Below are 26,355 nucleotides of genomic sequence, written 5' to 3' on the forward strand. Positions count from 1 at the left end.
AGTCGTAAATATGTCGTAAAGATACGTCCACACGGAATGAAAAAATATAATATATTATTATATTTTAGTTAGGACGATTGCGAGTTTTACCAATAAATTACGAACTACTATGAAGGAATATATAAAACGTATAAATAAACGTAAGTATAAAAAAAAAACACACGGGTATACAACATAATATAAAATGTAAATCATGGAATATTGACTCTTCAACTATATTACATATTATCTTTGTATGCAATTTAATGTTTATAAAATTTTAAAACCTCACGCAATAAATGTTTTTATAGCACTTTTACAAGCACGCAGCAGATTTTACAAAATAAATATTGTTTTTTTTATAAAACATAAAACGACAATCACTAACATAACACAATGCTCAATAAAACTGAAAAGTTTAATCTAGTAAAAATCCAAATTACACTAAAAAAAGAACATAAGGAATTATTACCATATTTCAACCACTGTGGACTCAACTTTACGCGACCCATAAAACTTGTAATAATATGCGACACAATAAAAGCTATTATTTTCAATATTTTTAACGGCATTTTTAAGTGTTTCTAACATGACTAAAATAAAATTAGTGTCAGTGATTTATTTCTTTTCATAGGCGCACAATCTCAATGACGCGTTTTTACGTCACAAACATGGCTGCGTATTTTATCGGTACAAGGGACTATGGACGATTTTATTCAAGTATTCACAGCTAAATTCAACAATCGATTCTATTTTTTAGTGTGGCACTTCGAACCTTATGTATCTAGGCATGATAACAGTAATACCAGCTATTTTTAATTGCCGTATTTATCATAATATAGCGAAGCATAGCATTTAGAAAAATGGTACCGCAGAGAGAGCCCCTTTCATATTGAAACTGACGCGGCGGCCGGGTTAAATATAATGTGGAGTGAAAAATATTATATAACAATATAACGAGTAATGCTTATAACGATCAAATTCAGTCCGTTCAATCTTCTTCGTAACCGAATTTGACTGTATAGATCTACCTAAACTTAGTAATGACGAAAATATCTTTCCATTAAAAAATTCAGCTTACTGGTTGGAGACAAAATATATTAATTAACATAAAAGGTTGAATAGGACTGTAATTTTTTTGTCGGGTTTGCGATGTCTAGTTTACTTCCGTTGCCCTTTGACGTCCTCGGTGACCAGAAATGACACATGCAGATTTGCAAATAATTACAGTCTGACGTATTAACCAGTGCACACGGAAGTTGCGTTGGCCGTCAAAACTAAAGATATATCCCCCTTTTACAGAGCATCCCACCTACCGCTCCTGGTCCACGATTTTAGTCTGTATCGAAGCGTCACACTGTCATATCGATAATCGATTTAATAATGCCTAAACCTTTGCAATCTCAGGCTAAAAATATCATTACAAATGTTGCCAAGTTTTGTGAAAAATAAGAGCGACATGGATCGCCCTTAATTCCTAAATTAATATATTGCAAAAATGACTCTTAAGGGGGGACATGCTCGTCGAAGGTCAAAATTGAGTTTTTATTGTATATTCAAACCATGATCCTGGACACTCCTTAAACGTTGTAGATGATCTATTTATATAATTTTGAAGCCTTATTATCCTTTATAGTTATTTTAAACATTTGATGACTGCATGAAGTATTTTTGTTACATAAAATAGTATTCTTTTAAACCTCTCGCTCTAATGTTTTAGAATATAGTCATATTTCGGTACATAACTGTGCAGTGGTGTTAAGATTTTTTACATTTATTAATTTATAAACGCATTTATAAAACCATTAGCAAAATTTATTACGAGATAATTTTTGCAAAATATTCACGATAAAAAATTATATTGATAATCTCTGTGATCCCAAATTTGACAAGAATTAGGCATTTTATTATTCAAAAAATCGGCAAGATTAACACATTTCAAGATAATTCTAAAGATATTTATTATAAGCTATGTCTTTGACCATTTAAGTGTGATAAACATCTTATGAATAATGATTGCTTTATAATAATTATTGACCTAAGAATAAGGTAGTGTTTTTTTGAAATACGCCATTTCTTTTGTCATTCCCTAGTGGTTAAGCTACAACATACGGCCGTGGCCATAAATTGACAAACTATAATTAAAGTAGGGAGTAAAATGATATTGACGCGCGTATTTGAACATGTACCGTTTAAAAAAAAATAAAAAAAAATTCGGTTAGGTACATGTTCAAACACGCGCGTTAACATAATTTTACTCCCTACTTTAATTATAGTTTGCCAATTTATGGCTACGGCCGTATGTTGTAGCTTAACCACTAGGGAATGACAAAAAAAATGGCGTATTTCAAAAAAACACTACCTTCTTAGGTCAATAATTATTATAAAGCAATCATTATTCATAAGATTTTTATCACACTTGAATGGTCAAAGACATAGATTATAATAAATATCTTTAGAATCATCTTCAAATGTGTTAATCTTGCCGATTTTTTGAATAATAAAATGCCTAATTCTTGTCAAATTTGGGATCACAGAGATTATCAAAATATTTTTTTATCGTGAATATTTTACAAAAATTATCTCGTAATAAATTATACTAATAGTTTTATAAATGCGTTTATAAATTAATAAATGTAAAAAATCTTAACACCACTGCACAGTGCTGTACCGAAATATGACTATATTCTAAAACATTAGAGCGAGAGGTTTAAAAGAATACTATTTTATGTAACAAAAATACTTGATGCAGTCATCAAATGCTTAAAATAACTATAAAGGATAATAAGGCTTCAAAATTATATAAATAGATTATCTACAACGTTTAAGGAGTGTCCAGGATCATGGTTTGAAAATACAATAAAAACTCAATTTTGACCTTCGACGAGCATGTCCCCCCTTAAGAAACCACTGTATTACCAACATCAAAAATTTCTCACTTTTTGGGAAAATATATGTTTAATTTAATTTTGTATATTTTAGTGGTATATAATATTTTGTTAGTAATGTATCCATATAACACAATTCTTAGATATTGGAGTTATAAACGGATGATAAAAATTTTTGGCTCTGCGTAGGGGCAGCATTTTGTCTAGGGACGTCACTGCTTATAGTGGCCTAAAATCTTTCTACAAGATGGCAATATTACAAAATTTTAACACAAATGATTAGCATTAATAGTCCTTGGTTTTAATGTCCGTTGTCCGTCTTTCTTTCAAAAGATTCAGACCAGTTATCAGTTGAATAATGTGTTGCTCCCAGAAATAAAATCAATTGTTTTTTCAATGCAGACTGCAGAAATGTCGAAAATGGTAAGTATTTAAAATAGATGACACGATTCCAGTAGATTTTCTTTTTTCATAATCAGTAATATAAAATTCAGAATTATCTAAATGTGTTATATTTCCTTTATAGATTGAAACGGAAATGTAGAATGTTTTTTCGATAATTTTGATTTCAAAATTAATTCCCATCTAGTGTCCTGTGTCGTTAGAATTGTATTTAATGTTCTGTTTTAAAAGCAATATTTAATACAGCATTCGTGTTAAAAATCAGTGTATCTTTTACTTCTATAATATTCCTGCTTTGAGTAGCTTTAGTTTTCATTCATATTATCGATCTTCCGATTGTAACTATTTAAAACATGTATGCTTCCCGGCGGCTATACATCGACAACTCAAAATACTTTTAAGACAGCTTCAGTTTCCTCTGTGTTTTACGTTTCCTTGTGACTGATGCAAACTAGCAAGTTTTTTATTGTCTTGATGGAATGCTGTCGGTCTTGTGGCCCTCTTAAAAGTTGATTTTGGACTTGTGCCCCTCTTGATTATGACCCACGGTTGAAAATCACCGGTTTATATCATAATACATCACCCAGGATTCATCGTCCAGAATTTTGAAGCTTGATTTATGATAATTAAATGTGTACAGTTGTTAAAAATATAAGAATTATAATATTGTTTCCATGTTAACACAAGAAAAATGGATTCATAATAAATTATTAAATTCCATAAGGCTCTAAAATGGAAGTTTGCAGTGTTGTAAATAGTTAAAATTAATTTTCATTCAATCATCATCATACGATAGTATTAATTTTACATCCATTTTGATCTCAGGGCATGGGTGTTTGTGTTGTTTGTCTGTGTCTGTGGTAGATTTGAAGCAACAACGAGTGCCCTAAAACATGTTTCTCATTTGTCAAACAAGGTGAGGCAATTAAAGGAGGCTGTACCGTTTGCGGTGTGCGGCGCCACGGCCATGCTGGAAGTCAAGGGACGGAGAGTCAGAGGGAGGCTCTATCCTTGGGGAGTCGTCGAAGTGGAGAACCCTGAACATTGCGACTTTATCAAATTGAGAACCATGCTTATGTAAGTGTTTAATTTTTACTATCATTGCAATATTTACAAAAAAAATGCTTTAAGCATTGAGAGTAGAGCTGGGAACCGAACCGTAACCTAAAGGGTTAAACTATTGGGGATATTTCTAATGGTTCCATCATTGCTCTTGAAACCTACTCTTAAATCGAAAGATAAAACTATTGTATCATAGAAATTTGGAGTAATTGAAGAACTAACGGATCCATGTGCATAAGTACATAACCTAGTTGAGTAAATCGACTTTAATGTTTTACATGTATGCGATCATACTAAGCAACTGTTTTTAATATTCTATAAATGCAATTTGAAAATATATTGTCGTAATGTTCACTAATGTGTAAAGTATTTGAGGGCATATAAGGTATAAGGCAGGTCAAAAAATCCAAATTAATTACCTATGAAACATTAATTCTTGGAATAATATTCTCAGTGTTATTATATAGAAATAAAATGCTCATTCAAAGCAATTGTATTGTTAAATCGTCTCACATAAATAGGTGTGTGCCAAATTCATTTTTTTATATGTCACATGTATCCTTATAATCGTCGGAAACGTAGCCAGTGACAAAATATTGTAAAAAATAGGTATACCTTACATCTTCTTAAAGTATTTTACAGTGTATGAACGAATCGGTTAATTGAGAAGCAGAATAAGGCATACTAGTTATCGACTGATTCACATGAATTCACAGGGTGTGGTGACATGTCGGTCTTTCAATATTAACGCTGTCTATAAAAAATGTCACTTATTTGATTTCTTAATTAGTTGGTTCTAAAAATATACCTACTTACCGTAGGAAGTCTCCTGTGGTTATCCAAATAGTCTGTTCGCCCAATCATTAACTCCGTACCTGTTGTGGTTTTCATTCGGCGGCAACTTTAATCCAATGTTTCAATAATTTTTAATATTATTTTAATATGTGGTTTTGTAACCACAACCTGTAAACAAGATTCTTTACCGGTTACTTTGCCAAATATAACTATTGAATCATTGATATACTTATACAGGATTAACCCTCCCATAAAAAATGTTATCTCTGAGGCCATCCACTCACGCAGAAACTAAAATCTGATGAACTGGTTGGTGATGGAATTCATAAACTGGCCAGTGACTGATACTTCGCACACGCCGCTACTGAAACCTAATAATCTCATAACCTCAAACTATCAAACCCATTGTCTTTCCCACTTCATTCTAAGCTTTTTCCGTAATATCTTAACGGGAATATTCTGGCAACCTGTAATTATACAGGCAGTAGTAGAGTTGGGTATTTCCCGAGAAAATCTTAATCTCGAGATTCGGGATTTCCCGAAATGGTGAAATTTTCAATTCTCGAAATTCGGAATTTCCAGAAAAGAATTCTCGAGATATCGGGAAATTTAAAATAAACCTGTAAAAATCCTAGAATCAGTGTAAAAACAGAAATTCCAAAAAAATATAATTTTTTTATATTTATGTAAGAAGACAAACAAAATAGAAGTAGGAAAACAAAAATAATTCAAAACATTACTTATTAAAATAGAAATTCAAAAAACACAGACTGTCAACCGCTGCGTCTGACAATCGCGTACGCTTTTGAGACACAAAATTCTCTGATGTTGCAAAAATTGCGCTCATTTTGAGTCAACATTGTTTTAATTGTGTTAAATGCCCCGATCAGTCTTTGAACGTTTAGTGTTTTCTGTCCACATATTTCTTATAGAAAATCGTTTTTTCAATCGATATTTGATAATAAAGAAATCCTGAATCCCGAGAAAAGATTCTCGAGATCCAGGATTTCCCGAAATGTTAAAAATTTCAATTCTCGAGATTCGGGATGGAAAATCTCGAAAATTTCTCGAGAATTCCCGAAACCCAACTAGGCAGGAGTATTTCTCAACATCTGCCACATATTTTAAATTATTAATCGATTCGTCCATCTTTAACTTTTGACGTCTTGACTTATTATTGCTTGCTTAGTTCAGTTCAGTGCTACCAATTTTGGTAAGAAAATATGATTTTTCATCGAATCTACTGATATTGGTACTACTGTTTTATGGGTGACTGAAAACTGAGAGACTGGGAGACCAGCATGTCGCGCCTCTTCGGTTTCGGTCGCGGACGTTTTGAAACTGAGAGATTCCAGTCTTGCCGTCAGCGAGTCGCCGTCGAAATACATTAGCTAGATACTAGAGTTTCAGTTTCGTCTTTTTTGAGTATTTACATGAGCTGATGGCCTAAAATGGACACATTTACAGAGCAATTCAAAAAGATTACTTTTTTTTTTTAAATTATCCTTATTCCAATGAAGGTACAGTTCATTTTTAACTATATACTACAGGTAACCCTCATTGTTTAGTTTATTAAAAAGTGTTTTTGTATACTAAATTGTTTTGTTTTTAAAATCCCACGTTGAAATATCTCTTGTCGCGACTGCGTCCGAAACGAATCCCCTGCAATCTATACGATGTATATTTCGGCCCCTTAGAGTCAAAGAAACGTATTTCATTTTTGTCTACTTTTCAGGAGACCCCAAACACAAGTAAATTTACTATAGTTTTTGCAGGAGATATGTATTGACTTGTCTTTTATCCATTGAATTTTTTGATAAGTTTCTTTGTCACTTAACATAACATGTCATTTAATGTCCAGTACCATACGTAACTCAAAATTGTTAAAAATTAAGATAGGTTTCTTTGACTCTAAGGGGCCGATTTTTCAATGTGGCTTGATTATTTTTCACTATGCTCTGGAGATGTTCTTATAAGCGAAAATCATACCAATAGTCCGCATTCAGTTTGTACTCACCTGCAAAGTACGGATATAAAACCGCATTGGATTCAAACCACTCCTATAACAATCACCCGACACCTCATTGGCTGCATACCGCCTAATATAAATAGGGCGACGAATTGTCTTCCTATTCAATATTTAGCTGAAAGCTTGAATGATGATGGAAGATGATTTTCCTTGAAAAATCGACTGCCCTTCTAAAACCCAATTGGCGAATCTGTGATCTGCCCATGGCAGTGGCGAAGGGTGGAGGTAGGCTGGATCTGATATTACTGCACTATGCACATGAAACTCTGTTGGTCATACTATCACCGGCCTTCTGCGCGCTCTGAAGCGGAGATGGCAGGCCGTGATAACGTCAAGGTCAAAGCGGGGGTGGGGGACAGAAACGCACGGGGTATTTGGTCAAGGCTGGTTTATTTCATCGTATTGCAGGGTAGTCGTTACAGATACGATACAGGTTATTGTCGTCGTTGGCGGTCGGTTGGTAATTGGCGGGCTGCAACGTGGTGTCGCGGGCTTGGCTGCTGGGGCTTCGCATCCGAGGCGATGCTCGCTGTCCGATGGGAGGTAGGGTCGGGGCTTGCGGCTTGGCGTGCTGCCGATGTCAGATGTGGTCTTTTTGGCGGGCTGTCCGGAATGCTGGCTTGGCTTCGCGTCCGAGGCTAGCGAAGGCGAGAAGAGATTTTGCGGTTGATGCTGTTGGTTCGGCGGTTGATGTAAGAGAGATGCTGGCTGGTCGACGTATCAGGCAAGAGAGAGCTTTCGCGCCCATCCAGATCCAACCGCCAGATTCGCGGCCTCCTGTTTTATCCGTCGATCGGGAAGCTCCCTGTTTTACCGACGGATTGACTAGTGGCGGCGCGAGCGGCCGTTTTTGATAGACCGCGTCTGTTTTGGCGGGAATTTGACGAATTTGAATTTCAAGGAGACGGGTTCCGCTCGGCCGAGGGTTGCGATCACCGCGAAGAGTGGACGTAGGCTGTGGTATTTTGGGAAATATGATGGTTCGGTCCGCCCTTTGAGGTAGTCTCCTGTGGGAGACTTTCATCTGGTATCAAACGACCTCTCCGGGAAACGACCGAACCGTCGTCTTTTCCATCAGCCTACCGTCGCTTGTCCTTGGGGGCCAGTTCACCTCTGTGCGGCTTCGACGCGTCCGATGGTCTTGGCGTGCTTGAGGCTCTTTCGTGTCAAAACTGCTGAGGTTTCCACTTCCACATGGTGGTTCCCTCGAATCGACCAGCTCATCGCATCCTTGGGCCGTCGAAGAGTGAGGTGGGACCTGTTGCGCCTGCTAGTCGCCGCCATTGTGTGACTAGAGACCAGGGCACCAATCTCAGCTTCCTCGTGAGGTTTTCGCGGAGGTGTCAGACATGTCAGTCAGGGACACTCCGTGATAGCGCCGGTTCCAAGAATAGACGTCTGGTGATGGGGTCTGGTGTTGGAAGTGGGACCTTGAGTTCTTGAGCGTCGTCTTCTCGCACGTCCAAGGCGTCAAAGCGGTTTGGCCATAGGTGTCGTAGTTTTAAGGCGGGCGTGACATCCTCGCTGGCGTCGGATGTTTGTCGATTAATGCTGGGGGTCTTGCTGTGTCCCTGGAATCTTGGCTTCCGCTTCAGTCTTCTTGGTCCCTCAGGTTGCAGATCCGATGTAGCCTTGGGCCGTCGGCGATTGAGGCGGTGTCTGATGTATCTGCTGGTCACCGCCGGTTGGGCAACCAGAGACCAGGCGACCAACCTCGGTCTGCCGTAAGGTATATCACGAAGGTGCCGGGCGTCGCGCCGGGGCACTCCGTGATAACGCCGGTGCCAAATGGTAAGCGGCTGGTTATGGGGTTTGGTACTGAAGCTTGACCTTGAGTCTTTGCGAGGAGCGTCGTAAGGCTCACTAGGCTTGATAAGGCTGGTGGTTATGCTAGGCGAGACATCCGCGCTGGTGGCAGATGTTTCGCCTGGGTTGGAGGTACGAGCGCCATTGGCTGGCACCTCGCTGTGCTGGGTGACGTCGGTCACGAAGAGCGTCGGCGTCGGTAGCCGGGGCATCTCCGTGTAGCGTCGCGACGCCGTTGGCCATGACATCTTATGTATTCCTCCGTGGGCCAGGGTCGAGGGATGATACAGCTGGTCGGAGGAACATAGCGATGCTGCTGTCACGTCTTGCGATGGAGCCGATGTCCATGCTGTTGCTTCTGTCAGGCGCCACTGGTGTGCTGAATTCCAGGTTTCGGGACCACGCGGTTTTTTGCGCGGCCCCCCAGCATTGTCTGGCTATGCTTCCCACATCGAATGAACTTGCAGGAGTACGTTCCGCGCGATCTCGTCTGTCATTTCCGCTGCGAGGAACGTATCGCCGCGTGTCTCGATGTCGCGATTGCACGCGCGAAACAAGGTCAATTTGTCACTGTAAATACCGGCCGTGTGTTTCTCCCCCGGTAGAGTGAGTACTCGCAAATGAGACTGTTTGAGGAAGTTCACAGTTGTACTCACTCTGCTGGCGTATCTCAGGGTCGATGCTGGCTCCGGTGGACACAATCCTGCCCACAAGCCCCACGCCATGGGCGTCAACTTATCACCGGCCTTCTGCGCGCTCTGAAGCGGAGATGGCAGGCCGTGATAACGTCAAGGTCAAAGCGGGGGTGGGGGACAGAAACGCACGGGGTATTTGGTCAAGGCTGGTTTATTTCATCGTATTGCAGGGTAGTCGTTACAGATACGATACAGGTTATTGTCGTCGTTGGCGGTCGGTTGGTAATTGGCGGGCTGCAACGTGGTGTCGCGGGCTTGGCTGCTGGGGCTTCGCATCCGAGGCGATGCTCGCTGTCCGATGGGAGGTAGGGTCGGGGCTTGCGGCTTGGCGTGCTGCCGATGTCAGATGTGGTCTTTTTGGCGGGCTGTCCGGAATGCTGGCTTGGCTTGGCTTCGCGTCCGAGGCGAGCGAAGGCGAGAAGAGATTTTGCGGTTGATGCTGTTGGTTCGGCGGTTGATGTAAGAGAGATGCTGGCTGGTCGACGTATCAGGCAAGAGAGAGCTTTCGCGCCCATCCAGATCCAACCGCCAGATTCGCGGCCTCCTGTTTTATCCGTCGGTCGGGAAGCTCCCTGTTTTACCGACGGATTGACTAGTGGCGGCGCGAGCGGCCGTTTTTGATAGACCGCGTCTGTTTTGGCGGGAATTTGACGAATTTGAATTTCAAGGAGACGGGTTCCGCTCGGCCGAGGGTTGCGATCACCGCGAAGAGTGGACGTAGGCTGTGGTATTTTGGAAAATATGATGGTTCGGTCCGCCCTTTGAGGTAGTCTCCTGTGGGAGACTTTCATCTGGTATCAATACGTATTTGTTTTTATTGAACTAAGACTACAATTTACAGATGGTGTTGATTAGTTTTTAAAAATCAATTAAACCCTATACAAAACCATATGTAATAGTTTTGGTATATTTTGGACGATCTGACTAAATTGTGTACATTTTTTCATTCATACTGATTTGTTTTCGTTGAATTTTTAAATTTATTAAGTCCTACCTAACTAAACTATAATAGATAAAAAATATTATGTATGATTTAATGGCGTAATTTTAGATATTTTATAGATAGATGAGTATTTTTTTACTATTTAGTTTGGTTGAATTGACGTATGACTGACAAAGTTTAGTCTGCACTATTTATGACGGATTTTAACAGCCTACCTCCACCCTTTGCTACTGGCCCGTGGTCCGTTGGCTTTAGTTCTTGCGCGAGATGGATCTTATACGAGTGTAGGTGAAGTTCTTTATGCAAAATTCCCCATAAAGAGCCGTATGAGAGGCCAAGTTGCTGCGATCTTCTTGGAATCGACATATCTGGCTATTCGGCCACAGTTTTGTGTACAGCAGCAATGTTTTCCGCGTAAACGGGCTAGAAGAACATGTACAGCTGTCAGGCGATCCAAAACACGTCAAAATTTCATCGCCCCAAAAGCAAAAAGGCACTTGTGCATAAATTGAGTTTTGAGAAAAACGCATTTTAAGTGTTTTTAGAGTGAAAAAAAAATCGTGTAGATGATCGTGAGATTTTATAATTTGTCAATTTTTGATTTTTAAGAGGTTTTAAGTCACATGTTACCTTTTTCCTATATGCATTTATGAATAGCTTTATCTTCATCTTTTGATTTGTGAGCGTCCACTTCACGCTTATTGTGATCTTCCAAAATATTTATTTGGGCCTCTTTGTCCGCTGCCAACATGTTTTTAAATTTATCACAAATTTCACAAGTGCCCTTTTTCTGCAACGAAATTATTTTTTTTGTACAAAGGCCCTTACTCACTTTTAAATAATTACACTTGTTACCTTTTTCCTATATTATTTTTGTAAACATTGCACATAGTTCCTAAAATCGTGTACATGTTTCCTTTTTCCTATACATTAAATGAAGATCAGTTTACAAATACACAAGTAACTTTTTTTTTCTTTGCTTAATTGTGAATTCATGGGTTTTCCTTCACAAATGCCGTTTTGCCCATAATGTAGAGAAAAAAATTACGAAGAAAACTGCATTCATAACTCAAAACTGTCAAAATTGCACATGTTTAATCAGCTTGGGAATACAGCCTTCAGTTGAGCGATGATTTCGACCGAATTCTAACCTTAATTTTCCATTTTGCCTCTTTCTTAGTATGATTGTATGATTTTTATGCATTGTGCGGTGAAGAAATGATCCATTGTGTTAGATGGTAGACTTTCAACTGACAATATGTCAAAAAATATTTGACAGGACTGTAAAATTCATACCACGGGTTGGATAACCCTGTAGTAAATCAACGCTTCATAATAACATCAATTGTTTTTTTGCAGCACACACATGCAAGACCTCCAAGAGGTGACACAAGAAGTCCACTATGAGAACTACCGATCCGAGAGACTCGCCAAAGGAACACCTATGCCGAAAAGAAACGCGTAAGTTTCAACAACAAAAACGGTGTTATATGTAATCGTCAGCCATGCATAAGATACTAGGTTCAATTGTCTGTTGTTTTATAGGTATATTGATTCATAAACTAGACAATTGTATATCGTTGGCCGCGGTGGAGTAGTAGTCAACGCCCACTTCTAAATCTGTTGGTCAGACCCGAGTTAGAATCCCACGGATGTAATTCGTCACTGTTCAGGCAGAAGACACTAATTCGAAAAAATGACATATTGAGTTAGTACCGAAATGTTCCTTATTTCAAACTTTACCATCTGGAAACCTTCTTAATAAATAAACAGTCTTTATTTTAAAGTCATCTTTTTTACGATTACTTAATAAACTCACATGATAGACCATTATTTCAAACTTTTTAACAACTTCAAAGTCAAACTACTCAAAACTAGTATTAGTGTGTTCTGCCAGAACAGAGACGGTATCTTATTCACACATTGTTTTGTCGATGTGTGCATAGACCTGATATATTGAACAGACAGCTAAAAACCATTCCTCGTAAAATGTATTCTCGAAAAACGTCGCTTCACTAGATGGTCAAGATCCGCAACAGATTGTAAAGCCAAGGGCTAAATGGTTTATTTGATTCAGAGTATTGTTGTTTGATGTAGTATCCTGAAGATAATTTGATCAAATGGGCATACTCCATACAAGTAATCATCGTACAAAAGCCAATAATTACCTCCACTTAATTTGATTAAAGACCTACATGTAATATTAAGGTTGGGGTATCTTTGGGAGCTAATCCAGAACAATCCGCTGTTTATAACAATGTAACTTTGAAATAAATAATACATATTCTTTAGAGTGCCACAAAAATACGAGGTGGGAACGTGTCGGCCAGTACTGTCATGGGTCCCTGGCTCGAATCCCGAGTCTGGCGAAAAAATTCACATATTGTTTTTCATTGTGTGTTTGGACCCACCTGATACTAGGACAAAAATCTGTTAATCTTCTTAAAATCGGACATGGTTAATAAGGGTTACATGTAAATTGTATGTATTACATTTCGCTGAGGCACACTTGCTTTACCGAAAAGACATGGCCATATAGCATTAAGATCAAAAAATTACGCATCGTTCGTGGAGCATTGAAGACAGTAATGTCGCAATTTTATTAGATTCAATAAGAATGTTAGTTTGATATTGATTGGTATCAAAAATATCTAATAATAATCCTGTCATTTTTTACCACGTTTTTATTAGCTCGTATTCTTGTTTGTCCTGTCCTGTGTATTGGACGATTGCAGATTTTAACTAACTTCCCGGCTAGCTAGACATTTGAAACTTTTAGAATATATCAGAACACGACGACAATGCATTCTTTTAATAATTTTAGCCATTTTTAAGCAGAATTGAATTCATTTTCAGTTAATTCTGCTTTGTATGGAAAGTTATTATTGTTGATTGCTAAGGGGGTCGTAGCAACTAAATTATTAATATATACGTGCGTTACTATGGAAATCAATAATGAAATGTCAAAATGACATTTCAGTGTTCTATATTTATTCAGTATTTCTATCAAGTACAAAAAAAGTATTTATTAATACATAGAATTGTTAAATTTATATGATTCAACAGAAAATTTAAAAACGTGGTATATAAAAAGTTCTCTTTATCTTGTAATTATTATATCAGATATTGATTGATGCTTACAAGCACCTACCCAAATTTTATATAAATGTAAACTTTTTTATGGTGTTTTGTTTGTCAATTCATGGTGGAAATACATTGTATTATTTACTAAAGAAATCGGAATTTCATAGTGCTAATTCCACTTTTTGTGTTTAATAGTCCGCTTCAGAGGGACTAAATCTCACAGCGAACTGTATTACGGCCAACTGCATGCATACAAATTTCTTTACACACATTTAAGACTTGACTTTTTTACTGACAGGTCTGTGGATAGTGTCGACAGTGATAAAGCTCTGCAAGAAAAGGAGGCAGAGCTCCGTCGGATGCAGGAAATGGTGGACCAGATGCAGAGGCAGATCACTCTCCAAAAGCAGCAGGGCCAGGCATGATTTCGCATCGCCATCCCCACTTGAATCACTCGTGTAAATCGTTTGACTGATTCGAATCATTATCTTCTCAATTGATTCGAGTCATTGAATCGTTTATGGCTGCACCACTACTATATTAACTGAATTGCTTCAATCGGCCAAATCGTAATACTTAATCTCGATAGATCGTACCTATTCAACGGCCAAATTAGCCCAAAATTTCGATATTATTTTCTTCTCGGATAACCCAAGGATATTATGATAGTTTTACATTAGATTGAAAGTCGAATATGATTGGTACATAACACGGGGTAACTCTTTGCTAGATGTAAACCACTTAAAGTTTGGTAGTAAGTGTTGAACCACTGCTGGATGAAGACCTCCCCAACATCCTTCTGCTCTACTCGGTCCCTATCTCTTTACTGCCACACATTTCACCGAACTTGAATTTGTTGATCTAGCGGGTTAGTGATCATTTAACGCCCCCATATAACTGTATTCAACCACCGGTAGAGGCCGAGCAACACGTTCGGCCTGTTGCTATTGCAACATCAGCTAAGAGTAGCGCAACATGGCTTGGATAAGTGCATTCTGAGTATAATGCGGAAAGATTGTGGTTTTTGTGCGGTATTCATTAGTCGTAAATGTATGTCTACATGGCACAGCATTCTCAAATTATCTAACAATATCCACCAGTCATACAGAATAGCCACTCATCAATCGGGTAGAGTGACGCCCTATGTCGCTCTTCACTGGTTCATGGTGCACATAACCTAATCAGAACAGTCCCCCAATCTTGATTGATTAAATTACGTTGGAATTCGTACGTTTTCTCCGCCTGCACCATCTCTGAGGTGGCTGTGAGCAAACTTCAAGTGGTTTATCTTATCCCATGTTTATCTCGTGACTGTGAATTGGCTATCCGACTTGATAGCGTAGGTCATTTGTATTTTAATAGTGAGTCGAAAGTTTACATTTCATATCATGCATTATTGTATTTTAATTGACTGATCGCAATGTTGCCTTCTGTTTCCCTAAAACATTGCAATATTACGTATTTTAATACTGTTCCCGTTAATTAAATTAAAAATTAAATTGTCTTACGGCTACATAGTAATCTCCTGTCTATACAATATTTATTAGTACAAAAGAATGTATAAATTTCTTTTGTGTCTTGAAATATATTCAGAAAATAGTATAATACATAGGTGACTTTATAAACGAAATAAATAGATATTTATATCATATTCCTAAAGCTAATAAGATATTGACTTTTGAATTCAGTTTAAACCATCGATTTTACTTGTAATAGAAAGAATTTGTATCTAATTACTCAATTGTATGTAGTCTTAAAATAGATTCTGCGTTTTCTTTGTAAAAATCAAAGAATTTTGACTATAAATAGAAAGAGCCTTTTCTGTTATGACATCTAAAATTATTTAGCAAATGGATGAAGCATGGTTAAGTTTGACACACAATTTTAATGTTCATTGTAATTACTTACTCTCTTTTTGCACTCACCTACAAATTGGCAAATTAATGTCATAGCAGTAGTGTGAAGTTCTCTGCGAATGAACCTGCAATGCTAAGTCACCCGTAGCTAACTTAAACAGTGGATTTTTTTGCTTCAATTTCATACATTCAGGCTCTATCCTTATGGAAGTAGGTTTTTTTTACACGTCTTTGGTAAAAAAGAATTTTGACTGTTGATATTCGGTTTGTAATGCTCTCAGGTACTGAGGTTGAAACGAATACAAGTGTAATATTATTTTAAAAAAAGTTAGTAGCAGTTTTCACATCACCGCATATCTATTTATGCGTCAAACAGGATGTTTTAATGTGACTTTTTTTCTCCTTCAAACATGTAAAAAACACTGGGTCATTTGAGAACTCAGCTTTATATTTACAGAATGTTGTAAACAGTTATTTAGAATTTACAATCGCATATTTACCTGAGTAAGTCGATTTACTAAATTAAGTTATCAGTGCACTTGTATCTGTTCAATTCTCAACATCTCATATTAATTAATGCAGGAAATAGTGTGTTTTGTCTTGAAGCACATTTAAAAACAATATTTTATCTCTATAACAAATAATATTACGTAAAATATTCCTGTTCAAATAATAGATAAATAAAAATGACTATAAATCTAGAGGATATTAATAAAACATCTCTATCTAAGATATATAATATAATATCCAAAATTAACCGTTTATCTAAGAATTATTCTGATATAGTTCATTTATTATAATGAAATAGCAATTTCATATTATTACAGTTTTAATTTAACTTTACTAGCTAACTTAAAACAATTAAGGAAAAACCCCGTTAATTCGAAATCGACAGGACAGAAAATTGAAAAAAATTCGAGTTACAAAAATTTTGTTCCAATTTTATAAAATTGTTCAAAATCGCTAAAAATAAGTTTTCGCGAAAATTTCGAATCAACCTTGTTCGTGTTAACGGGTTTTTTCTGTATATGAATGCTTTTTTGGCGTGACAATGATCAAGCTTTGCCAATTTTTTTTGTAATCGACGTCGTTAGGTTTTGTTATATTCACAAATCCTATTTTTAACGCCAACTTAGGCAATGTGTTGGAATGTACATATTATATACGAGACAAATCGGCTCAATAAACAAGTGGTGATCGATTATCTTCTACGTATTCACAAATGGCATGATATCTGTGAGATCGTTGAGCTAAAAGCTTTGGAAGAAGAAGCAATTTTGTTGTCTCTTCTTTCTAATTTTGTGTCGTATTCACACCCTATTCGTGGATCTTGGACCGGAGCGATTCAATAATTGAAATTTTGTATCTGCAGTCTCTCGATGGCTTACTGTTCGAATTCTTATTCTATGTACGAATCAAAATATTTTCTGGAGTTGGCGTAAAAGTTGTGATTGACTATTTTTATGAATGTTTTAAAAGTAAGCCAAAAAATACACTCGTGTATTCTATCATATTATTATATACACACAGTGGTGCAAAAGGATAAGCACCGATCTTAGTTATTACTTAATTAGTTTGTTTACCATAATTTTGTGATCGGCAGATGTATTCCAACACAATCCTTAACTCTGAAATCATTTATTGACAACGTCTAGCAACAACCATGTTAACTCGGCGAGTCAGCAAACTGTCATTATTATTATCAACAAATTAGAATGGCAATGTACCTCGCCATGAATGTCACAATCTGTCCGATTCAACTCGATTGATATTGCAATGCGGCATTGCAGCACCGCCAAGTTCTACTGTAATAACTGAACTTGTTCGTTTGACGGGGGGTTACATGTTATTTTAGATAACCCTCGAGCACGGAATACATAATAATATGTAATTCAAAGTTGTTATCTTGGACGGTGAAAAGTAACATTTTGTTGTTAAGGTGATAAATAGTTGGAATAAGTCTACTGAAGTCTTTAACTAACCTAGCCTACTACGGAATGAAAATGATACAATATGGCCATTGTTGTAATTGTCTGTTTTCTCTTTCAAATAATATTAAATTCTAATATAAACTTTATTTCGGATATAAATTTCACAGCCTATTAATTTCTTTCATTTGTGGCACAAAAGTAATAATTTTTTTAATAAAATTAAGGTTGCTATTTATATTATTGACGCGTATTTTCCTATAATTGATGTTTTTTTATCAATACTTATTTTTTTATTTATTCTAACCTAATCGTTGGAATAAAATATTTTTCGATTCAATTATAATAATAATTGTACGTACGTATGTATGTAGGAATCTATAGGTACTACACAATTCATATTTTAAAGATCAAAGACAATAATTTTTTCACACCAGACAATGTATCATTATTTTGTATTCATGCAACATTCATAATGTCTATCTAGGTAAGAATTATTATTAATAGGTAACAAGTAGAGGAATTGATTTTATTATAATGATCGTATATCTCCTATCCTATCCTGAAGCATTTATCTGTAGAAAAAACTTAAGCAATATTTTTTTTTATTTAGCTGTAACGGCTATTGTGTAATATTATGTATTATTTTTGCAAGATTTAATTATTTATAGTTATATGCCTACAGCGGGGCTATTCTAACATATCATTTAACACCCAAAAAGTGATAAATCTGATAAATATATCACATTTATCACTATATGTATCCAGGCAGTTAATTATAACAAGAAGTTTACTGCCAAAAGTGCTATCTTTTAACATCCCTTCTTGGCTGTGTTAACTTTTAGAGCGAAATAGAGGACGTCAGTTACATATTGAAAGATGTGATGCGAGATGCGACTATTTTGAAAAATAATCTATGTCACAGGTCACAGCCGTCGCCTCAATTTATAGTTTCCCCGTGACCTGTCTAATATCGAGTGGCGAGTATAGATACGCCTGCACGAGCATACTCGAATTTGACAGAGCTCCAAAAATAAGAGACGTATTTCATACGACAGGCGTTCCAACTTAAATTTTGGTAGATACCGCCTTGTGTATGGAATTGCTTAAGTGTTAATTTGGGCCAATAAAAATAACGGAAAAGTGTTACCGTGTTAACAGTTATGAATAGCTCTGCTGTAATAGTTTTTAATTTGAGGATAATTACCAATAAATTGATGTCAACGTGTCATTATTATTTTGTTGGCTAAAAATAATAATAAAAAATGTCTGCGAATGAATCATTCCAGAAACAATTTAAAAAATAATGTTTGTTGCACATTCTTTAATTAAATTGATAGCTTAATTTCAAAATCATTCTCATGGCGTCATGTAAAAAATAAATTTACTATTAAATATATTTTTGTATTAATAATTATTAGTGACTTATGATGAATGTTATTTTTATCATTTATTTATATAAAAAGATCTAAATAAAAACATGACATTTTTAATAATATTATATTGTTATCATTATCGATTTTATATTTCGCCATATCGTTTTCAGAGAGTCATTATTTCATGATCGATGCCAAAAATTTATTACGATTTTATAACTAACTATAAAAGTGATTTAAAGCATTTTAATTATATATTACATAAACTCAATTTTTATTTTATTTATTTTATAAGCGTATTAATTGCAGAAAATATAATTTCTCTAATTGATTTATATTTCCAGCGATATAATAGGGAAATTATTTATCAAAACTCTTTCACTTAAAAACTGTATTATAAAAATAATATTATAGTGGTAACATTTTTACCTTCAGGTTTCTAATCCAAGTTTTGACAGATGACAGATTGTGGTAAATTTTTGAATTTCATTTGACAATTTTTTTGTATATCATTACAAAAATTGTGCATACAGTTATTAGGGGTTTATCGAAGAGTTTTAAAATATAAGTAAGTATAATTTTTTGTCAAGTGTATTATAAAGTATAATGTTATGTCCATTACTTTTCAATAAAAGTATTTTATTTTATACATAAACTATAGTTTTTTTTTCCCTTATTTTCTCAGTAGCGGAACTTCAAACACCTGTCGCCGTAAATAGCACGATAAAGTAGAATAATTAACAAAAACAACTTGGCGTTCCCGGTAATTCTACCACGTTAACGTCAGTTCAATTAATATATAATATAATTTATTTTAACGTACATTCCTATCTGTTGAACGAAATTCCACAGTGGGCGAATTTTTGCTCTAAGTGCATGAAACAAATTTATGAGTAGGAAATTACGAAGATCTATGAAAATTTACAAGATTTTAGGTAAATATATTGTGTATTACAAATAATGGAATGGCGACGTTAATAATGTTCCTGACATTATTTTACATGGTTTTATTATATTTTTATTTTTGAAGTTAAATATTTTATTTTTAAAGAGTGCCCTTAACTGAAAATCAAGAATAATAGTGAAAAATATTGAATATCCGTCACATGAATGGTAATAAATAATGAGAATTTTGTTTAATTTCGATTGCAAGTATCATAGCTCAGATGTGCTCATGTGATGTGATGATAATGTGTTTGTAGTATAACAGTAAAAAATAAATACAAATTTCAAATAAAATTAACCAAAAATTTTAATTACAGCAAATTTTTAATTAATGAGGGTGCAGCTGTATTTCCTAATCCTGAAATAATGAGTGTACCAACACTTATTAGGTGCAGATGATTGGTTAGAACTGCTTATACCGTATAGAGGAGATAACATCACAAATAGCCCACTTTTTTATTATCACGTCCGCTGAATGAGGGCGCCACATGCTAGCATTTGACATATCATTTACCACTTTTTATACTGTGATGAGCTTAATTCTAAATTCGAACACCGGACGATTTATGTTGGTAGATCTATAGTAGGTTTACATATATTTAAACACATAAATAATATAGACTGTTAATACTTTACCTACTGTTCCTGCGGCATACTGTTGTAGCAAATGGTTAAAAACCACACATACATTGGCATCTTTAGACACATGCAACTTTTCCATATAAAGATTTATCATAAGGAATGACACATTTTCAATTAGAAATTGGATGTCCATCAGGTTGAAACCGATCTAGCGTTAAAACTTATAAATTAATTGTGGTATTTAAGTACAAAACATGAATTATAACTTACCGATTATTGAAGTGTTTGTTTTTTATAATATCATATCTGAGTCGTATAGTTCCTATATACGAAGTCCACTTTTAGTCAAAATTGAGATAATGATGAAATTTTTTTCTACCGGCAGTGCTCCACACTAATAAAATGTTTTATTTTTGTATTTATTGAAATAATAATTGTTTTTTATTTGCCCTATACTCGTCAACCACTTATTGTTAGTGTTGAGAAACAAAGACCGATAAGTCATACCTACTGGGTTCTACTGGGCATCTGCAAAAGACATATTTTGGATATATTAGGGTTTGAAGTCTTCGTTTTGTTAGGAGACTAAAAAAAAACCATAATATTTGGTTTATATCTACATTATATTGCATGTTCTTTCAGTTTCAGTTGTTTTGCATTTAATCTCGATTTGCAGATGCCTTGGTTTTACACTCACGGTGCGATATGTTCGTCATTACGGTCGTCCAGATCTATTCATCACCTTTACGTGCAATCCGAAATGGATAGAAATTGTTCGACTGCTACTCCCCGGACAAACATCAAGTGATCGGCATGACATCACCGCACATGTCTTCAAACAAAAAATCCTGTCGCTGATGAACTACATTGTTAAGCATCGCGTCTTTGGGGGTACACGATGCTGGATGTATTCGATTGAATGGCAAAAACGAAGCTTGCCGCATGCACACATTCTTATTTGGTTAGTTGAAAGAATTCGACCAGACCAAACAGATGACATCATATGTGCCGAGATTCCTGATCCCGAAGCCGATCCAGACCTGCATGATGTTTACTAACATGATTCACGGACCGTGTGGCACCATCAACCCCCAATCACCGGGCAAGTGTTCCAAGCGTTATCCACGAAATTTGACGCGGAGACTATTACTGCCAACGATGGTTATCCACTGTATCGGCGTCGATCACCCGATGATAACGGTAGAACTATCACAACGAAAGTGAAGGGAAACGATATCGTGGTCGACAACACTTGGATTGTTCCGTATTCGCCACTTCTTTCCAAAACATTCAAGGCGCATTGCAACGTGGAGTATTGCAATTCAGTGAAATCCATCAAATACATCTGTAAATATGTCACCAAAGGCAGCGATATGGTGGTTTTTAGCGTTCAAACACCCAATACCAACGATGAAATCACGCACTATTAAGTTGGTCGATATATGAGTTGCAATGAAGCGATTTGGCGTTTTTTCTCATTCCCCATTCATGAATGTCATCCCACTGCTGTACATTTGGCGGTGCATCTGGAGAATCGTCAACGATTTTATTTCAACGCATCGAATGTTGAAACACCTCCAGCGACAACATTGGCCAGTTTCTTTTCGATTTGCCAAAGTGATCCGTTTGCACGAACGTTGCTCTACTCTGAGATGCCACGTTATTACACTTGGAACGCTTCATCGAAGAAATTTGAACGTCGGAAGCAAGGCGATGCAGTTCCTGATCATCTGGATGTGCGTTCTACTGATGCTCTTGGTCGCATTTACACAGTTCATCCGAAAAATGACGAATGCTTCTACTTGCGGTTGTTGCTGGTAAATGTTCGTGTGCCGACATTATTTGAATCACTTCGAACTGTCAAAGATGTAGTTCGCCCAATATTTCGTGCTGCATGTCAACAGTTCAATTTGCTTGAAAATGATACTCATTGGCCATGACAATCGCTGAAGCAGTTGTTTCTACATCTCCAAGTCAGATACACATATTATTTGCTATCATTATTTCGACATGCTTCCCATCAAATCCACCTGAACTGTGGAACAAGTATAAGAATGACATGTCAGAAGACATTTTACATGTGTTACAGTTAGGGAATCCAATCCCGAGCCAAAATTCAGATCCCGGGATTTCGGGATTACAATTTGACAATCCCGGGATTGGCATTTTTTCCATTTTTAATATAAAATTTTTATGTTTACAAATAACATTGATAAAATCGGTCAAAAATAAATCTAGTATAATTTATACTATTTAAGACATTTATTTTTAATATTGTATACGGGCATTTTCGCCAAAGTTTGTACATTGCATTTTTGGCATGTCCCATGACTTTGATTGATTTTTTCATAGTTATTATATTATAGAATATTGGAAAGTTATGTATTTTTAACATGAAAATTTATTAATTTACTTTATTCGATCAGTTAAATACAACTGTCTGACCTGTATATATTTTTAATTGATTATTTAGATCGAAAGGTAGTGTGTTTTTACCATGTCCCACTCCTAAATTTAAATAAACAAAGTCTGATTTCGTCATTAATTCTGAGTGTGTAAAATTAAATTCGTAGTGTCTTCAACAGCTTACATTATATATTTTTGGAAAATATACAGTTTTTCCGTAAATTTTGAGCAATATTGAAAAAAAATCACGTTTAAAGTGTGTCCCAGGATATTTGAAAAAGTGGAATTCCACATTCCGTTACCATGATTTTAGCATGAAGGCGAAAAATTTCCACTATAAATATGTATTTTTTTAATGTAGCAACACTTTTGTATAACACTGATCGCCATTTACAATTTAAATTGTTGGTGTGTGTAGCTATCGCTATCGGAACAGGTTGCTTTCTGGGTTGGTCATTTAAGAAGTTCCACTACTGTTACCACGATTTGTAAGGTAAGAAATCACATATTTCTATTTCACATACTATAAATATGGAGCTTATCTTTCATACTACAGATATAATAAAACATATCGCAGGTTTAACAATAAAACTAAGCTAAATTTTGGCTTCAACCACTTCTAAAACAGAATCCGTTACTTCCACTCCGAAACTATATTGGTGGTTACGTATATGTGGAATGTAAAAGTAACGAAATTGAATGCATAAAGTTGGGTTTACATTGTGTGTTTAGTTCTTCATAGATTATAAAAAGTTTTATTTTGTCTGTTCGTATGAAAAACAAAAATATTTTCATTAAAAAATATAGAAAATAACCTGACTATATAATAAAGATTAAAAAAGTATGTGATATGTCTGAATACGCAAAACTAGCGCAGATAAAAGTATGGAGAGATACAAAAACAACAGAAGGAAAAGAAAAAACACCAGACTGAAATAATTGCGAGACAAGCACTGGCTCTGTCATACTCTTTCTGTTATACGCCACCAAATTTTTAAAACTTCTCCATACATTTTAGGCATAGAAATTTATAAAAATGTATGAAAAAGTATTTTTTTGTCACGTTTAACAGAAATGTGTACCCTATTAGATTTAATACCTGGAACTGTAGGTATTCGCGAAATGTCAGAAAAGTACGTCTTGATTACAATCAACCTGTATAGCTACATTTTATGTTGATGAATATAAGTAAATTTCAAGACAACATACAGTCGAACTTGGTTATTACGAGGAAGATGGGACCGACTGAATTTGCTTGTTATAAGCGTTACTCGTTATATAAGAGAATAGGTATTTTTAAATGAGCATGTCACATTACACAAAAAGTCGAAAATAAAAAATTTGGAAACCATCGTAAAAATCCCCAAAACGAGCATGGCATTCATAAACTACAAAAAAAGTTGTTTATTGTAATGAACTCGGGTAGGTACCTACAAACTTCACAAACCTTGGATTTTTCAACCATATGCGTGGATACTTTTTTATTATTGTCGGCGAAACACCGATAAGGTAGGTACTTAGACACTTTACTAGTGTCATAAACGTAATCCGACCTCGGCGACATCCTGTCCAATCGGATTTTATTGCTTAGGGACGAAATGTTTTAAAACGATCGACACATTAACAGTATTTTAGCTCGGTATATACGATAAGTTGCTCGTTATAACAGTGAATAAATTAAATGTATGGCGAAAATCATAAACCAAATGTCAACAAATGTTTCCTTATTACATCCGAGATCTCGCTATGTCCAAGATCGTAATAACCGAGTTCGACTGTAATTATTTTCGTAAAAGTTATATACTCCGTGCCGCGCTAGAAACTCGCGTCCGAATCCCTTGCTGATTTAATTTTTTTCATATATTGTTAATTTGCTTTAAAATATTTTTTATCTGAGTTACAAATAATATAAATGCCAAACAAAAGTTATGGTAATGTATAGTGTGTCAAAATTATTACCTACCTTATTTTACTAGTATTGTGAAATTTATTATAAAATATGTCTATTTTAGTGATTAATTTTGATTTGTTTTGTTATTGTGACGCACGTTGAATATATATCTGACTATCAAAAAATTCAAATAAATTTCATAAAACAAAAATTTGTTTTTATGGTAACATGTAACTTTAGCTTTACAAATTACACTCCGTTACCATTTCGTTCCATTCCGAAAATGTCCCCAAAAAAGTTGAACGTTAACTATTTTTCATTTGATTATTAAATAACGAAACATATATATTTTTCCAATAAAATTTAGTAAAAGTGATTACTGTCTTTAAAAAAATAGCAGAATGAACATTGATTGGTTTTTTCAAATACTAAAGGAAAAATGCTCTGCCATTATAGACATAGGGTAACGGAGTGGAACGAAATGTACCCATGAATTAAAATTCAATAATATTTTTTGACTATTTGTACTTTTATTTTTAAGTGTATGGTTTTTTTAATCTAATAGAGCTCTTTTAAGTGATAAAAAGTGTCTCATTCATGTTTTATAAGCTTAGTTTCGTAGTCACGGAACGGAAACTTATTATGCCAAATGTCATAAAAAAAATGATATAAATATTGTATTAATCAATATTTTGCTGAAAAATTGCTATCACCAATTCAGCAATAGAACAAGGAATCTGCTAACTATATAAAAATGGTTAATTTGAGTGAAAAAATAATATTACCCAAATTTCAAACATGTACAAACTTTGGCGAAAATGCCCATACGTTCAATCTTAGAAATACATAAGTTTAATGGAGTAAATAATATTGTAATATAAATAATAATGTGAATTTAATATGAGATTGCTGTTTCTGATAGTAAAGACTTAATGAATGGGTAAGCGAGATTTAAAATAGTAAAGCAAATCGTGGTGTATGGCCTTTCCGCGTCATAAACCTAATTAGTCAGCCAAATATGAAACTGCCGTAAAACGTATGCGATCATGGTGGAATTACTTTGTTAAAAGTGCGAAGCATTGTTTTTTTCCAATCTTTCTCATTTTTATTAATTTATGTGAAAAAATAAAATGAATCGGCAACTTACACATGGGTATAAATCAAACTTCATTCAAACTCTATACTAAAGTATTTTTTCTGTTATATTTTCGTTTTTATTTTATTTTCCATAAAAAATGATAAAAAAATCAATCCCAAAAGTTTCGGGATTATGTTTATCAATCCCGGGATTCATAGGTATCGAAAATAGCTCGGGATCCCTAGTTACAGTGTACGATACGTTAATGAAGGCAATTGATGATGGAAATGGTGGCTAATTTTTCCTCGATGCGCCCGGTGGAACTGGGAGGACATTCCTCATGTCATTGATTTTGGCCACTGTTCGTGCGAGATCCGAAATTGATGTAGTAGTTGCTTCTTCTGGGATAGCGGTCACGTTGCTAGAAGGAGCCGAATGGCTCATTCAGCGTTGAAATTGCCGTTAAACCTTCAAATTACTGAAAAGTTTTGGTAGCAAGTAAAATCATCACCTGGGATGAATGTACAACGGCGCACAAACGCGCATTGGAAGTACTCAATCGAACTATGAAAGATCTGCGCAATGACTCAAGATGTTTTGGAGGCACAAT

At 35.4% G+C, this 26,355-nt stretch overlaps 1 protein-coding gene across 1 annotated transcript in view; it reads left to right on the forward strand.

Moving 5' to 3' along the window:
* Septin1 (Septin 1) overlaps positions 1-19,454 on the forward strand; it is a 31,406-nt gene extending 11,952 nt beyond the window's left edge. The window contains exons 7-9 of the mRNA XM_085950313.1: positions 4,186-4,346; positions 11,959-12,060; positions 13,982-19,454. Of these exons, the coding sequence (XP_085806439.1) occupies positions 4,186-4,346; positions 11,959-12,060; positions 13,982-14,108 (390 nt within the window). The 3' untranslated portion in view covers positions 14,109-19,454. The remainder of the gene's footprint in view (positions 1-4,185; positions 4,347-11,958; positions 12,061-13,981) is intronic.
* Positions 19,455-26,355: the final 6,901 nt, after the last annotated feature.

Source organism: Rhyacophila brunnea, unplaced genomic scaffold (assembly GCF_057557595.1).
Source record: "Rhyacophila brunnea isolate RB1 unplaced genomic scaffold, BYU_Rbru_1.0 scaffold_23, whole genome shotgun sequence".
Classification (NCBI taxonomy): Eukaryota; Metazoa; Arthropoda; class Insecta; order Trichoptera; family Rhyacophilidae; genus Rhyacophila; species Rhyacophila brunnea.